Source organism: Lycorma delicatula, chromosome 11, assembly GCF_047948215.1.
Source record: "Lycorma delicatula isolate Av1 chromosome 11, ASM4794821v1, whole genome shotgun sequence".
Taxonomy (NCBI): domain Eukaryota; kingdom Metazoa; phylum Arthropoda; class Insecta; order Hemiptera; family Fulgoridae; genus Lycorma; species Lycorma delicatula.
Genome location: NC_134465.1, coordinates 15839697 through 15855305, shown reverse-complemented (window position 1 = coordinate 15855305; position 15609 = coordinate 15839697). Strand labels below are relative to the sequence as shown.

General features: G+C 30.8%; 1 protein-coding gene across 1 annotated transcript in view; it reads right to left on the bottom strand.

Annotated features, from left to right (window-relative positions):
- The window catches only part of LOC142332493 (uncharacterized), a 30406-nt gene extending 15024 nt beyond the window's left edge, over window positions 1-15382 (bottom strand). Inside the window, exon 1 of the mRNA XM_075378944.1 lies at window positions 14588-15382. Coding sequence (XP_075235059.1) covers window positions 14588-15191 — 604 coding nt within the window. The 5' untranslated portion in view covers window positions 15192-15382. The remainder of the gene's footprint in view (window positions 1-14587) is intronic.
- Window positions 15383-15609: the final 227 nt, after the last annotated feature.

Here is a 15609-nt window from a genome sequence, read left to right as displayed (position 1 = left end):
AATTCTTTAATCGTATTTAAACGGTACGGTAACTTTTTCGAAAGTAATGCGTCGAGTTACGCGAGTATAGTTTCTGTTGTCCTGTTTAAGGAAGCGGATATTATCTTTTAAGAATAAGCGACCGTTTTTTACATCAAAGATTGCACATTTATAAACCGTAAACGCACGGATAACTTAACATTCATAATTTTCTAAATAACGATTTCGGACTCTACGGGCGCAAACTATGGTCTAACACTAATATTACAACCGAGCGTAGCTCACTGATAACAAGATTTTTTTTTTTTTGTCAAATATATTCTAATAATCCTTTTTTTAATGTAAATTTCGCGCGAAAATATTTTGAATATTAGAACGATATGAGGATATAATTGTTTAATAAAAAATGTAGGTGTAAGTACGCTTAATTCCTCAACGGCGTCGCACAATTCCACTCTTCATTACTTTACTATAACCGTTTCATGTCGCTGTATCGCTTTAGCATAATAGTATTTACAATCCGTCGAAGTGGAGAGTCAGGGCGATTTTTGTAAAACGGTATGTATTTTTTTCTGAAAGGTTTAGCGCAAAGGAAATTGAATAAGAACTCGATACGACATCGGGAGAGTCTTCTCCATCAAATACGACAGTTAAACGCCGGGTCGCAGAGTTTAAAATGAATCGAATGCGCACAAACAACGTTCAAAAGCGATGAACCGCGCGGTGGACGGCCCTCTGAATTACCCCAGAATCGATAGAAAAAGCGCATAACATCAGTTTGGCAGATCGACGAGTAACGGTGAACGAATTAGCGGAGTCTGTAGGCGTGTCAAAAGAACGCGAGCGCAATATTTTACACGAACATTTGAGCGCGAACAGACTGTGCTCTACACGAATGCCGCGTTTGCTCTCGCCCGACCAAAAACAGTACCGAAAAACATTTCAAGCGATCGTCTACAGCTCTTTCGGCGCGATCCAGAGGATGTTTTACGTCGGTTTGTGACGGTTGATAACGATTCCGCTCCTAGTGACTATCGCTTGTTTCCTAACCTAAAAAATCTGACAACAGAGGTGTAGGACTTTCCTGTCACGCGGCTTACACACACACTTAATTAAAAATATTTAACATTTTATTTAAATATAATATCTTTTGTTTATTTAATTCAATCGTTCGAACTAAAGCGTGCGCGCATACCGTATTTCATTAGTGCGGGTGTGACGGTACTAGCGGAAAGTTTAAATAAATTTTTACACTTTAAATATTCATTTATTTAATTCTATCGCTCACTTAAGACGTCACAACAAAGCAGACGACTGCAGCAGTAGTCTGACAAGTGGGTTGTGAAGTATGTAACGGGGGGTGACTGGGTTAAGACCCCGCTTTGATAGGAAACAAATTTGTGGATCCAACGAATGCTAATATAAAAAAAAAATAACGAAAAAGACCCGCTCTACTAATGCCTTTTTTCCCCGTTAAAGTCCATCAGATCTAGGAACGAAGGGGATGCTGTGGCGACCGGAAGAGTCACAAAGCGGGTGTCTTCCCCTACGGGGTTGGGATGTACTACTGCGTTTGTCGGCGGAACGGCGACTGCACTGCCGAGGGCATGGATCACATGCAGCCGTGAGGTGTAGCGGCATCTTGGGGATGGTAGAAGCAAGTAAATATCACAGGGGACTCTGCGATGGAGCTGAGTAGGAGTAGGAGGTCTGTCCGCCTGTTCCTTGTAGACCAGACCGGAGTCCGTAAATTAACCTACGTCTGGGATACAAACTGAAAGTTTGAGTTCGCTAAGGGAACTAGGCCTAAATTTCGTGGTCGCGAACAAAATTTTTGACGGTATGTCGTTATTTAATTTAATTTGCCTCGAATTTACGAGACGTTTACTAGGAACCGGCTCAGTAAAAGTAAAACTAGGCGCGGGTTCGTGCTTCCGCGAACTCGGTTAGCCGGTTCAGAGGGAAACGATGTAGGACATTCAATATGTCGCCTACGGCGAAGGCAAAAATCGAGTTTAAAAAATCACCGATGTAAATGTCTACCGACGCATTTACATCGGTGGCATCCCGACAAGGGCTGGCTTATTACTATGAGATGTAAAAAGTTAGAGGGCGAAAGACGACTCTCGTTAAAGCCCATCAGGGCTAGGAACGAGACGGTGGTGTGGCGACTGGAAGTGTCACAAGGCGGGTGTCTTCCCCTACGGAGTTGGGATCTACTACTGCCTTCTACAACATTTCAAAATTACTATTTTCTGGAGTGGAAATGCAATTTAGCAAAAAAAAAACTTTTACGCAAAAGATTTTTTTTTAATAATTATTCACAAAAATATTTTTAAAAAATGCAACGAAAATCATCCCTTGTACCGCCTTCTATAACTCTTCAAAATAAAAACCATTTTTAGGGTCGGGGATGAAATTTAGCAAAAACGTTTTTTACAAAAGTTGTTTATAAAAAAATCTTAATCGTGCAAAATCTGGAGACGATTTTGTTTCCACCACCCTCCGATCTTTTGAATTGAAAATTTAATAGAATCGATGCCGCTACTACTAGAGATATAATCAAGTTTGGTGAAAATCGGTCAAGTACTTCTGGAGATAAAATGCGATTTACATGCTATCATACACACATACGTACGCACATTTTGTCGCGGATATTTCGATGATATTTTTCGGTCGTTTGGGGAACTTAGGGATCAAGTCGTCAAGATTCGGTGAAAACCGGATACGCCCAATTTTGATCACCATATTTTCCCTTTATATAGCTATAGCTGCGGGAAAGTAAAAATGGCTTTTAGGGAAGAGATTTAACGCAAAAAATGTAAGTATGTATCAAAAAATGTACAAAGAAATCTTCAAAATGTTTGTAAGAATATAGCACTTACGGCAGAATTACTGGCAAAATCTTATAAAGAGAGCATCTATGTCGGTAGGCCGTTTTATTAATCTGAAAGTAGGTATAAAAACTAAACGTAAAGGAAAATAAAATTCGTAATACGTAAAACAGATATTTCAATATCAAGATTAAAATGTAAGCGTTAAACCGAATTAAAAGGAAAATATATATAAGAAATAACAACAAACGATCGACTATACCTCTTCCGTTACAAAATGTTAAGTCGACATTCTACAGTTCAGGTTCGTAAACGTAAATTAAATAAAAATACGGGGAAGGGAATGGAACTATTTAAATTTATTCGGAATCAAACCTACATTAAAATTTATGCGTTATTATTAAACAAAAATCGAAACGAATCCACTTGTTTTAAAACACATCTTTTCGAAGATGCCGTAAAATACGGTTAATTAACTATTCACGTTATTAAAAGACCAGCGTTCCAATCCAGTTAAAGGATGTTAGTGTTTTTAATACGTACTTAATCGAAAGTACGGTATAACGTGATGTACAGATAACTTAAGATACCTAGGCGACAAATAAATATTTATAATTTCCCGCCCTATAAAATGATTCCTAATAAAATATTTATAATAAATTAAATCTCGATAAAAACTATGAAAATTAATTTTAAAAAAATCATATTTAAATACGCGTAATGATTTACGAGGTCATTAACAACAGAACTATATAATTTAACCTTGTATAAAGATATACATTTTTAATTTTTCACTTTTATTACAGAGAAATGTAATAAAAATATCATTTTACTACAACGTCATAACGATTACAATAAAGCTCAAATATATTACGGTTTAAGAGATAACAAAAAACATATTTTACGACAATATAGTACCATTAATTTCATTATTTTATCAAAAAGTAAATAACCAAAAATAAAAAAATAAAAACCTATAATTTAGTCAAATATAACAACCGATCTTAAACGTTTAAAGTTATTTTAAAAAAACTATCTTATGCGGCATTTAAAAATCTATATAAATCGACAAAAATTAAATCGATAAATTGAAATTAAATATTATTACCCGATTTAATCGGTTACTCTAATGTAACAGATAATATGCGGTACAGTACAACTAAAAAGTTTCAGAACGATTAAATTACGCTACAAAGATCCGATACACAGTGTTTTACAAAATTACTGAAATAAATTCAAAACAAGAAAACGTTAGGAATAGTTTACATTAAAAAAATAATAATTTCATTTTGATTCTTAAACGATCATCAGTAGAGAAACAAGGGGTGTTGGTGTGCATTATTGTTTGTGTGTCTATATATACCGATTAAACTTTCCATTGGTCCGGTCCGAATGGAGGGCCTGTTCTGCTTTCGGCTTCAACTCTCTTTTTCCTGTTTAGCCTCCGGTAACTACCGTTTAGATAATACTTCAGAGGATGATATGTACGAGTGTAAATGAATTGTAGTCTTGTACATTCTCAGTTCGGCTATTCCTGAGATGTGTGGTTAATTGAAACCCAATCACCAAAGAACACCGGTATCTATGATCTAGTATTCAAATCCGTGTAAAAATAACTGGCTTTACTAGGACTTGAACGCTGGAACTCTCGGCTTCCAAATCAGCTGATTAGGGAAGACGCGTTCACCAATACACCAACTGAAAAACTAAAAAAGACAACGCCTTTTTTTTGTAACCATTATAATAGTTTCTTTAAATGTCATCACACATATACACGCTCATGTGTATATTTTGGGTAAAAATCAATATTAAAAATATAAAAACTAAACGCGTATTTAGTAAGTTAAAAGTCACCATCAGTAAATAAAGAAACTAGATATGTAAAAATAAAAAGAGTGAGAGAGAGAATCTCAAGCGGGTTTCAGAAACGGTAGATGATCTTATCCAGAACAACTTTATTTTACATTTAAAACTGATATTTAAAAGCAGCTACTAAAAAAGTAAACTTGATTGTTGTAGATTTTTTTAAAAAAAAAAAGGTTACGATTCTATCATTTAGATGCTTATGAGATTTTTAACCGCTGTTTACTGTACACATTTTTATCTTCCAGAAAGAATACTCTTGGGCGCTCCATTGCCGCAGAAAATCCGGCAGGAGAAAAGCAGTATACTTGTTTTATTCCCGTAGTTAATACCACTTATCAAAATTTTAAAAGAATTTGGGTCGGATAATAGAAAACTGGAAATAACTAAATAAACGCTAACAAGTAGGACCCCTAAAGTTAAAATTACGGAAACGCTTTCAAAACTGAAACGAAATCGACAAGGAAACGGGTTACCTCTACTATTTTTCGCCTCCGCTTATAAAATTGGGAAGAACTAAACGATTTTGAGACCGTCTGGCTTTTACAGATGATTTTTTTATAATAAAACTAGGCTAAAAAAAAAGCATTAATGAAGTTAGTACTTCCCAAGGAAAGAGTAGAAAAATTAGGTCTACAGAAATCACGTGAAAAACACGGAATATAAGTCCGACGATAAAAATACAACCAAATATTATGAAAACTGATACCTTCAAATACATTGAAGGAAACAACAATATGAAATGAAAATTAAGCGGTTAAGAGCTGAAAAATTGATAAAAACGTCTATCAAAGTCGAGAGTTTATATAACGAAAAATGTTTATCTACAAAGGTAAAATTAGGACATTATAACCGGTAGTAAAATCAGAAGCTCTTTTTGACAGGCTCAAAAACCATTTTTAATAGGGTATAAAGGTACAATAGAACGTTTAGAAAAAAGAAAAATTCTAAGGAAAATATCGGGTCCGATCAATAGAGGGGGAAATTTAGGGATAAGATTAAACTGTGGACTGTACAATTTTCGTCCAAAAATAACAGACGAAGAGAAATGGCTTCTTATGACCGCCTTCAAAAACGGAAGAAGACAGATTAACGAATAAATACATATTTTTTTTGAAAATAGGAATACCGCCCGAGTTTAAAACTTGGGAAGGTCAAACGAGAAAAAATCTAGAAGAAATACGAAGTAAGACTTAATACTGCCAGAAATAATTTCCAAAAAAAAAATTAAAAAATTGTAAAGCTTCCCGAGAAGAAAAACCTCCAAAGAACATCAAAAGGAAATAAATAATCAGAAGAAAAGAAAAGGCCTTCTCTCGAATGAGAGACGCTGGAAAAAATAAAGAGAACAAAGAATACGAAATAATTATCTTTAAATGCGGACGAAAAGCTACAAAACGAGCACACCCGCGTCTAAAAATTATACCGACATTTTAGAATGAAGATTTTCTTCGGTAAGGTTATCCTCTAAGGCAGTCCGAGTCGAAAGCGGACGGGTGTAAAGCCTATAAAGTTCACATCGCTACTTGGACTTTAATCACCGTCGTCAGAGTAGATCTCTTGTTTATTAAATAATAACTGTTCAACCCACCGGGTTGGTCTAGTGGTGAACGCGTCTTCCCAAATCAGCTGATTTGGAAGTCGAGAGTACCAGCGTTCGATTCTTAGTAAAGGCAGTTACTTTTATACGGATTTGAATATTAGATCGTGGATACATGTATTCTTTGGCGGTTGGGTTTTAATTAACCACACATCTCAGGAACGGTCGAACTGAGACCGTACAAGACTACACTTCATTTACACTCGTACATATCATCCTCTGAAGTAATACCTGAACGGATATTCCCGGAGGCTAAACAGTAAAAAGAAAAGACAATTGTTCGACACATGAAATACGCATTTATCTCATTCTATTATTTATTTAATATTTGTTTATAATATAGACCATTCGTTATCAAAGTGGGCGGTAGAAGGCCCACAAAAAATTGGGGGCGTTCAGGCGATCTAGAAAGGCGTTGGCCGAATAAAATAAAGGCAAAAAGTATGTTTTCCTGATATTTCAAACTAAAATTAAATACCTACTACACTAGTAAAAAAAAAAATAATAATAATTATAATTAAAGGGCCACCTTTACGATAAAAATTTTTTGTATTGAGACTACTTTAACTTTGCAACCAAAAGGTAAGAGAGACGAACAGAAAACAATTAAAGCTTCAATACTCTACTTTTTGACAGTATACTTCAGATTTCAAAAATCATCAAATTAAAAAAAATCAGTGAGAAATTCCTCTCATTTAAAATGTAAATTTCACCTCAGAAATAGGATATGCCACGTTAAAAACAATAAATGCCGTTGCTGTTTTTAGTAAAGGTTACTTTTATATGGATTTGAATACTAGATCGTGGATACCGGTGTTCTTTGGTGACTGGGTTTCAATTAAACACACATCTCAGGAACGGTCGGCCTGAAACCGTGCAAGATTACTCTTACATTCATACATATCATATTCGTTCATTCTCTGAAGTAATACCTGACGATGGTTCCGGAGGCTAACAGAAATAGAAAAACAATTGTTTTTAAGAGCGCGGTTCTTATAACAGCAGCCGGGTGAAAGCGATAATCTATGATATAGACCGTCGCTACTCTCTCGTGTGTACTAAGATGACCGTTTAATAAATAATCGTAATGCGCAGGGAGTTTAAAATTTCTGAATTATAATTTATCATTTTTTGTAAACTTTCTTTAATATTTTCCGTTTAGAGAACTTTCTGAGGGAAAATTCACCGTTAAAAGTTATCGGGAATAATTTTAAAAATTTAAATTTGCATCTTCAAATAAAATATCGTTTTTGAAGCCCAAATTTAAAGAAAGTTAGACATTACTCTCTTGAACGACTGTAAAGCAAGAATAACGTAGTCCATTTGAACGTTTCCAGTTAAGGTTTCGTTTTATCCGTCACGGCATTCAATACTGTATATCGATATACTTATTACCGCGTATCGATATATCGTGTCATAATATCGGCGATAATTATCGAGAAAGGTTTTATAATAATTTTCAGTTTTACTCGGTGATTTATCGGGTTTTCGACGGGCTATTAATTCAGCAACTACTTGATTAAAATCGTTTAACGTTTACCAAATCTTTCAAAAAATAAAATAATTTTAAAAATACTAAATAATTAAAATATATTAGATCGAAAAAATTATTTCGGTAATCTTTTTTACGATAATATAAGCGAACTATTTATTAGAAAACTATATTATCGTTCGAAAAAGTAAACTAACGAAAACGTACTAAAGTAGGATAAAAAAATTGTGAAATCGGAAATGTAAAATTCCGTGAAGTACTTTGAAAAAATAAAACAAACACGGACCGAAGGCAATTCATACGAATAAACCGTCAAACCAAGATCGGTTTAAAAAAAGCACTAATATGAGAAATAAAATTTAAACAAAAAGCTGCAATAACATGTACAGTATATATAGATGACTTCCGACCGAAATGAAAGTAAAAACAAAGACCGAAAGGGTAAATACATCTCTGTATTTTAATTATTCAAATTACGTCTTTAATCTAATACATTCTGATGACGTATAGATCACGCAAATTCGCTTAACGTACAAAACATGAGAAAAGAAAAGAATACGCAATAAGTACATAAAAATTAGTTTTTAAAAAATACTTTAAATGCATAATGAAACCGGATTACCCAACTTTAAAAAAAAAAAAAAAACACTGGTAATTATTATTTATTATTTTATTATAGAGGGAAGTAAAATGTAACGAAGGAAGATACAAATAATATAATTATTAATACTTAGTTTATCTTTGCCGATTTTTTAGATGAAGGATTCGATAGGGTTTGCCGCTTTCTTTAAACAGACACCGATCGCTAAAAAAATAAAAATATAACAGAAAAAGTACATCGTCTTAAAAATGCCTTGCTTTACAGGACCGGAATTCGAACTCAAAATTTCTGAATTAAAAAACCAATGTATCACCTCGTTAGAGAGATATATGTAAGATTAAAACAAAATTCATATTTATTTAAATAAAAATTTATTTTAGTATTACTATTATTTTTTCTCTCGATATCATGGAAAAGCTTGTACGCGGGATATAAAAATAGAATTTTTGTAGCGTAAGAAAAACGCCACGCTTGGCCGAGATTCGAACCCGGGGGACTACCGAATGAAAGGCAGAGACGCTAACACACCGCCACGGGATATCGGCTTGAATTAGTTTTATGGACGTTACATAACATCAATTGGAAATTCTAAAAAGAAAAAGCATAAAAAATAGACTTGGTTTAATAGACGATTTTAAAAAAGATCACGCTTCAATAAAGTATGACTTTCTTGGTTTTACTAAAATAAGCATAGCGTTATAAAATAGGTTCTTTCGTTATTAAAATTTACGATAAATATCTATTACTCGATATATTATATAGCCTACAAAAAAATAAAAATAAAGCGTATATTTTTTTCCACGTTATATCATACAAAAAATGAATCGGACATGGCTTTTTACAACCGATAAGATATCGCTTGTCTTGTATACTACGTTCTGCGCATATTATGTGTGTGGGTGCGTGTATACGTAATACAACTTGCACAGCGTACTATTTTGATAAGCGTGCGTTGTTTACGAGTATATATACGTATATACATACATATGCGGGTCCTGGAAGCCTTCTAGACGCTAAAAACAAAAAAGGAAATAAAGTATGTATGTGCGAGTAAGCGTGCACTATTATAACATATACATTATTTTATTTTATTATATTAAAAGACCCTCTTTATTAAAATAGGTCCCCGCTTCATTTAAAGCGTGTTTTTAATAAACGCATATATCGTATTTACGAAGCTCGCATTACATAATAAATCTATAAATTAAATGCACGACGATAAAACAATTTTTTTTTTCTTCATACGTAACAAATTAGAAAGTAACAGCGTACATTCGTGAAGTTTAACGTATAAAAATACGGTCGGCAAATACTGTAAATTCTTAATTTTTTAACAGATAGCGAGCGGATAAGGTGAAAATACTTCGAGGCGTATAATTATTTGCGCTCCTCTAACTTTTCATCGGCCCCACCGATTTCCATTAAGACATCAAACGATTCGTTTAATAACGCAAATAAAAACGGCGGTAAAGTAATTCGTACAAATATTTTCACTTTAACAGCTTTTCAACGCGTGTAATCTAAGAAAACATTATCTTTTTTGTAATGATTTTCCTAGAAACACGGGTTTTAAATTATTTTTAGAAATATTCTGTTGAAAATTACTAGTTTTTGACGCTAGCCGCCGTAAGTTTAAAAAATTTGTGTATTTTTAATATTTTTATAATACTTTTAACGTATTTTAAAAGTCGATGATGGACCTAGCTTCAAATTTTTTTACCTTTAAAATACGGGTGTATGCTGTATAATGCGTCGCAAAAAATAAATTTTTGTAAAGATTAATCAAAATAACTTATTTAAAAGGATCGTGAAAATAACGAACAACGATAATTTAAGGAATTAATATACCGAAATTAACAGATATTCGAAATCGTACTGAAAAAGACCGATAAAAAATAATATAAATTTAAAATATATTATCTAATAATGTCGGAATACTATTTCGCCGCTAAATTTTATACGCCCTTCTTTGAATTAAAGATAGTTGATTAACGCTTTTAATATACGCGAACGCGATAAAGTAATTTAATTAACTTAAAAAAATAACTTATTGAATACTTTAAATTTCAACTTAAAAAAAAAGTTATTTTTTTATTATTTTAATATTTAGATAGGCCGAAAAACAGCGACTGTATTTAAAGAAACAACAACGAAATACAACTCTTAACAAAAAAAATTAGGTAGAGTGCTCCGAAATGACTAAACTGCAGATGCAAAAAAATGAGTAATCTTTTTTACAATAAAATTTGTCAAATTTTTGCAAGAAATTAATTACAAGCTTGACAGCAGAATACATGCGATTACTCTTTAATGTTTGTAATTGTAATCGATAATATTATAAAAAGTGTACGGATAAATTGTCTATTTAAGCGGTGAAATTTTTCGATTAAAAAGTCTTCCGTTTAAATTATGCGGTAAAAACCGATATCGAAACTTCCTACACAAAATTAAAAAAGAACTTTATACCTTACAAACAAAAATCCGAATCTACCGATAACTTCCGCTTTTTTTTTAAGCCGGTTAAAGACCTCAGAAAATTTATTTAATTTATTTTTTTTTTTTATTCGACCGCCATATTATAATTATATACATAAACCGACCTTAATTATAACGATCGGTTGTAATATTTTAAAACGGAATAAGATATTATAATTTTCAAAATTACCTTACTTTTTTTTCGAGCGGTTGGAATTTATTTTACAAAATGTTAATCGAAAATATAAAGCTATTCGTATTATTAATAATAAAATTCTACCCGATAAAAATAAATTTATTGCGATGACAAAATTTCAATATTTAAAACATTTTTGTAACGCTTTATACAGATAAACACGCACGCTGTTCTATTATGTAAACCGAAAAAAAACACAAATCGCACGGGTTTAAAAAGAAATAATTCGTTAAATTAACAAGACTAAAAACTATATAATTCATAGGTATCCGGGACGGAAAGCGTAGCGAATTAGACAGAACGATAATATTTTATAATGTAAACCGAACCGAATTTTAACTTATCGGATGTTTTTTTTTCTGCCTGCGATACTTTAATATTTATTCGCTTTTATCGTATTTAGTAACTGAGAAATTTTACGGCGTAAAATTTCACGATTTTTGTTAAAAGAAATTATTAGATTCGAATGTGAACATTCATTTAGCGTTTTACACGTAATAAAGCGATACTTTTTGAAAGTGTACGTACAATGTATATCGGTTTAGTACGTAAAACGAACACTACTAAAACCGGATAAAACATTTAGACAGACGCGCATAAAAAAACTAAAAACAATTTATTTTAAACTTATTAAATACGTGTTTTTGTGACAAACTAGACCTTAATAACTTCAGCCGGATGAACGACGCTTAGTAGAGACGACGGTAACGATTGAAAAAAGGTAGTTAACGACTGAATCGCATTAAACTTACCGTCAACCGCAACGTAAATCTTAACGTAGTATTTAAATTGTCCGAATTAAAAACAATAATCAAATGGTACGATAAGGTAAAAGCTATTGATTTTTACCTAAATAGTTCTTCATTTATCTAAATATAAATAAATTATTACCTTAATACCGATCGCTAATAAGAATTTTTTTTCTTCAATTTTTTTCTAACCGAAACCAAGAGGAATTTTCTTTAAAACATTAAATTAATTTATTGTTTACTAAATCAAATCGTTATAATAAATCGCGTATTTAAATGCATTTTTACCCGAAGTGTATATACAATTGTTTAATTTCACATACGCGCTCGCTCTTCTTTATAAGTAACATCGGAAATCATATTACTTTAATAAAAAAGAAATAAAACAAAATAATAAGACAAAAATAAAAGAGAGGTATTAAAATGCATATTTGTCCATATGAGCGGATGGAGGGGGTTGGAGCGACAAAAGACAAAGATTTTTACTTAGAAAATTTAGCAGAACATGACAGTAGTATTTCAGATCAACATTAAAGAGAAATTTTTTTTTTAAATTACAAAAACTGGGTGCTGTTAAGACAAAAAAAGTGTAAAAATAAAATACTTCAAAAATAATACTTTAGACTTCAAATATGTCCAGAATACGAGATATTACTAGAATCAGTAAAAGCCAGAAAGCGGCTTAAGAGGAAAAAATCAAATACTGGAATATTCTTTTTATAACCGACGTATACAAATCTATAACCGTATATCATCGACTAAGAATTTAATACCTTACACGTAACTGAATTTTTAATTAAAATATTTAAAATAATTTTTATATTTAACATTTTTTATACTATTCGGAATTTTTAATTAAATAACTTCTACGTTTATTTATTTTTAAATCGGTAAAAAATGGGCATATAAACACCGCCATTTTGTTTTCTTTAAATCTTCATATATCCCAAAGTCGCACAATAGATACGAAATATACTTCATAAAAATTTCATAAAAATCGGCGAAACTTCTTGAGTTATTTATCAAAAACAAAGGAAATGAAAATGTTACACATAACCTACTCGTAGTCCGGATAAAAATCAATCTAATTTTAATAATAAAACATTTCTATTCCCTATTAAAATTTTACGTTATCAATGTGTATCGGTGAATTTCTAAGGTACAACAAAATTTGTTAACGCCTTCACTTCTTCTTTTTTTTAAATTTATAGTAGATATCTACAGCTTGATTCTTCTGTTACTCTTTTCACGCATTAAAACAAAAGGTAAAGGTAAACGTTAAAATGCAAATTACGATGAGAAATATACATTTTTACTGTATAATTTGGATCGTTAAGCAAAAACCGATTTAAAGTTTTGTAATTAAATATAATAACGAAGAACCTTTAAAGAGTCATAAATTAAGTAAAACGAAATGAGAAATTACAAAAAAGATAAGTATAAATTATCATTCCATTTCATATATAGATATATATATATATATACGCGATTTAAATGTAATACGTAAAAAAAGATATTAATTTTTTTATAGAAAGCTTACGTTATGCCTAATAGTACAAAGCTTACAGAACGACACCGTACTGTATAATACTGATCTAAAACAATAATTTTTAACCTTGAAAAACTGACAGAACTCAGAAGTGTTTTTTCAATTTAATTTTAAAATAGGCCTACATTTTTATTTATGCATCCATTTATGTCATCAAGACGTACACTAGTAAAAGCAAAGCAGCCTCGATTTATAGCGCACCACCAAACTACGAAATACACTTTATATGAAGTTGAAATTTCACCGCTGAAAAAAATCTACTTACTTATATATAAAACTCAAAATCATTTCTTTTTAAATACACTTTTACGAAACAAATAATCAAATCAAACCACAAATTTGTAAATTAAGAAAATTACACCGTAATAAAATATGAGATGCACATTATTAATATATTCGGTAAAATTATTTTATTTAAATATAGTAAACAGAATGGTTTTGTTTTTAATTACTATACCAAAAAAATATAATACATTTTTATTTAAGAATAGTTTTCAAATTTTAAAAAAACAATCTAACCAATCAAAATAAAACGTTTAAAATTGTATAGTTAAAATAGATTGCAAATTATACAGATGATAAAATTAATTAATTTCCAAACAAATCGTACAAAAAACCTTCAAAAGTAATGTTTTATTTTTTTAATTATTTAATTTTTTTCTACGATAAACACGAGACTAAAATTATTTTATAAAACTTTTAAAAAAATTGTTTAAAGCAAATACGAATAAGTACTCGTAACGTAGAGTATGAACTTATTAACAGATTAAAAATATATTTAAATTATTACATCCAAGTAAATGCATTAAACGAATCATCTAATCACAGACACAAACACGATTTAATTGTTAAAAAGCAGATAATGAAGATATATTTATAATTTGGCGGTCTCACAAATTTACTTTATTAATACACTAACTTATAATTTTATTTCACGGTTAAAAGTTATTAAAAAAAAAAAAAACACAATCAATATATAATTTATTAAATCATTTTTTTATTCGTGTTAAGATAAAGTTTATACAAGTTATATGAAGAAATTAGCTAAATAAAACAAATAAGCAAGCGAAATCTATTACAATTAACAACAGAATTGTAAATCTGAAAATATTTTTTTAGTGAATTCAGTTAATATAAAAGAGTAACTAAAACTAAACGCGTTATACGTTAATTATCTTTCTTAAAAAAAAAAAAAAAAACAAATTGGTATAATTTAATAATGAATTAATTAACATAAATTAGTACATACCTGTTAAATGAGTTTGTTTCTTGTGCTGAACATATGATCTTCTTTTGAATTCTGTAGCATTTGATGTAGACGTTTTAGTTTTAATCGGTGATGACGATTTCTTACAATTTGTAATACTATTCACAGTTTTACTTTCATTTGTCGTGTTCGTTTGTTTATTATTAGCGGAATTATTGTAAGACTTTTCACGATTTAAGAATTCGATATTAACATTATCATCTAATCGAATTTTTTCCGAATCATCAGATATTAAATTACCGTTACCTTTAATAACATCAATTGAAGATTCTACATTTGTTTTATTCGACGATAAATTTATCGATTTATTACTTTCCGATAATATATCAAAATTAAAACGAATTAAGAAACGTTCACGATCGATTTTGAGTTGTTCATCTAATAATTTTTCGGCACTCTTTTTATTGTAATCGTTATCGTTATTGTTTGTATCGGAATTACCAAAAAGACATCTCGGTATTATAGATGACGCCATAGCGGTTTTCTTTTTAAAATTACTTCGTAAATAATTCAAACGGTTTAACGATGAAGAACAATTTGATCTAATATTAGGTAATATTAAACACATTTCACCGACGGTTAGCATAGTTCGTTTATATATTTTTTAGAATATTTAAAATAAAATAACATACGGTTTTTTTTAATTAGTTAAAATAAACTAAGACTTCTTGGAAAAAAAACTGAAACGTAAATCAATATTCGGAAAATACCACTATAAAAATATGTTATAAGACAAGCTGCACGTTCGTCGAAATTCTCAACCGGCCGTTATGAACACTCGTGGCGTAATGTTTCCCCTCCTGCACAAGGCTAGTTCATATAATTTAAAATCTAACCGTTTTCCCTCACTCCTAAGCGACCCGCCAACGTATTAACCAATAAGAAACCGGCTTTTATATACGTTATTTTTAAGACAATTAATTTTATTGGTTTATCTCCCACTCTTTCTTTTTTTAAACTTCAAACCGTCTTCTTATTTTGAATTTTATTACGAAACTTGTTTC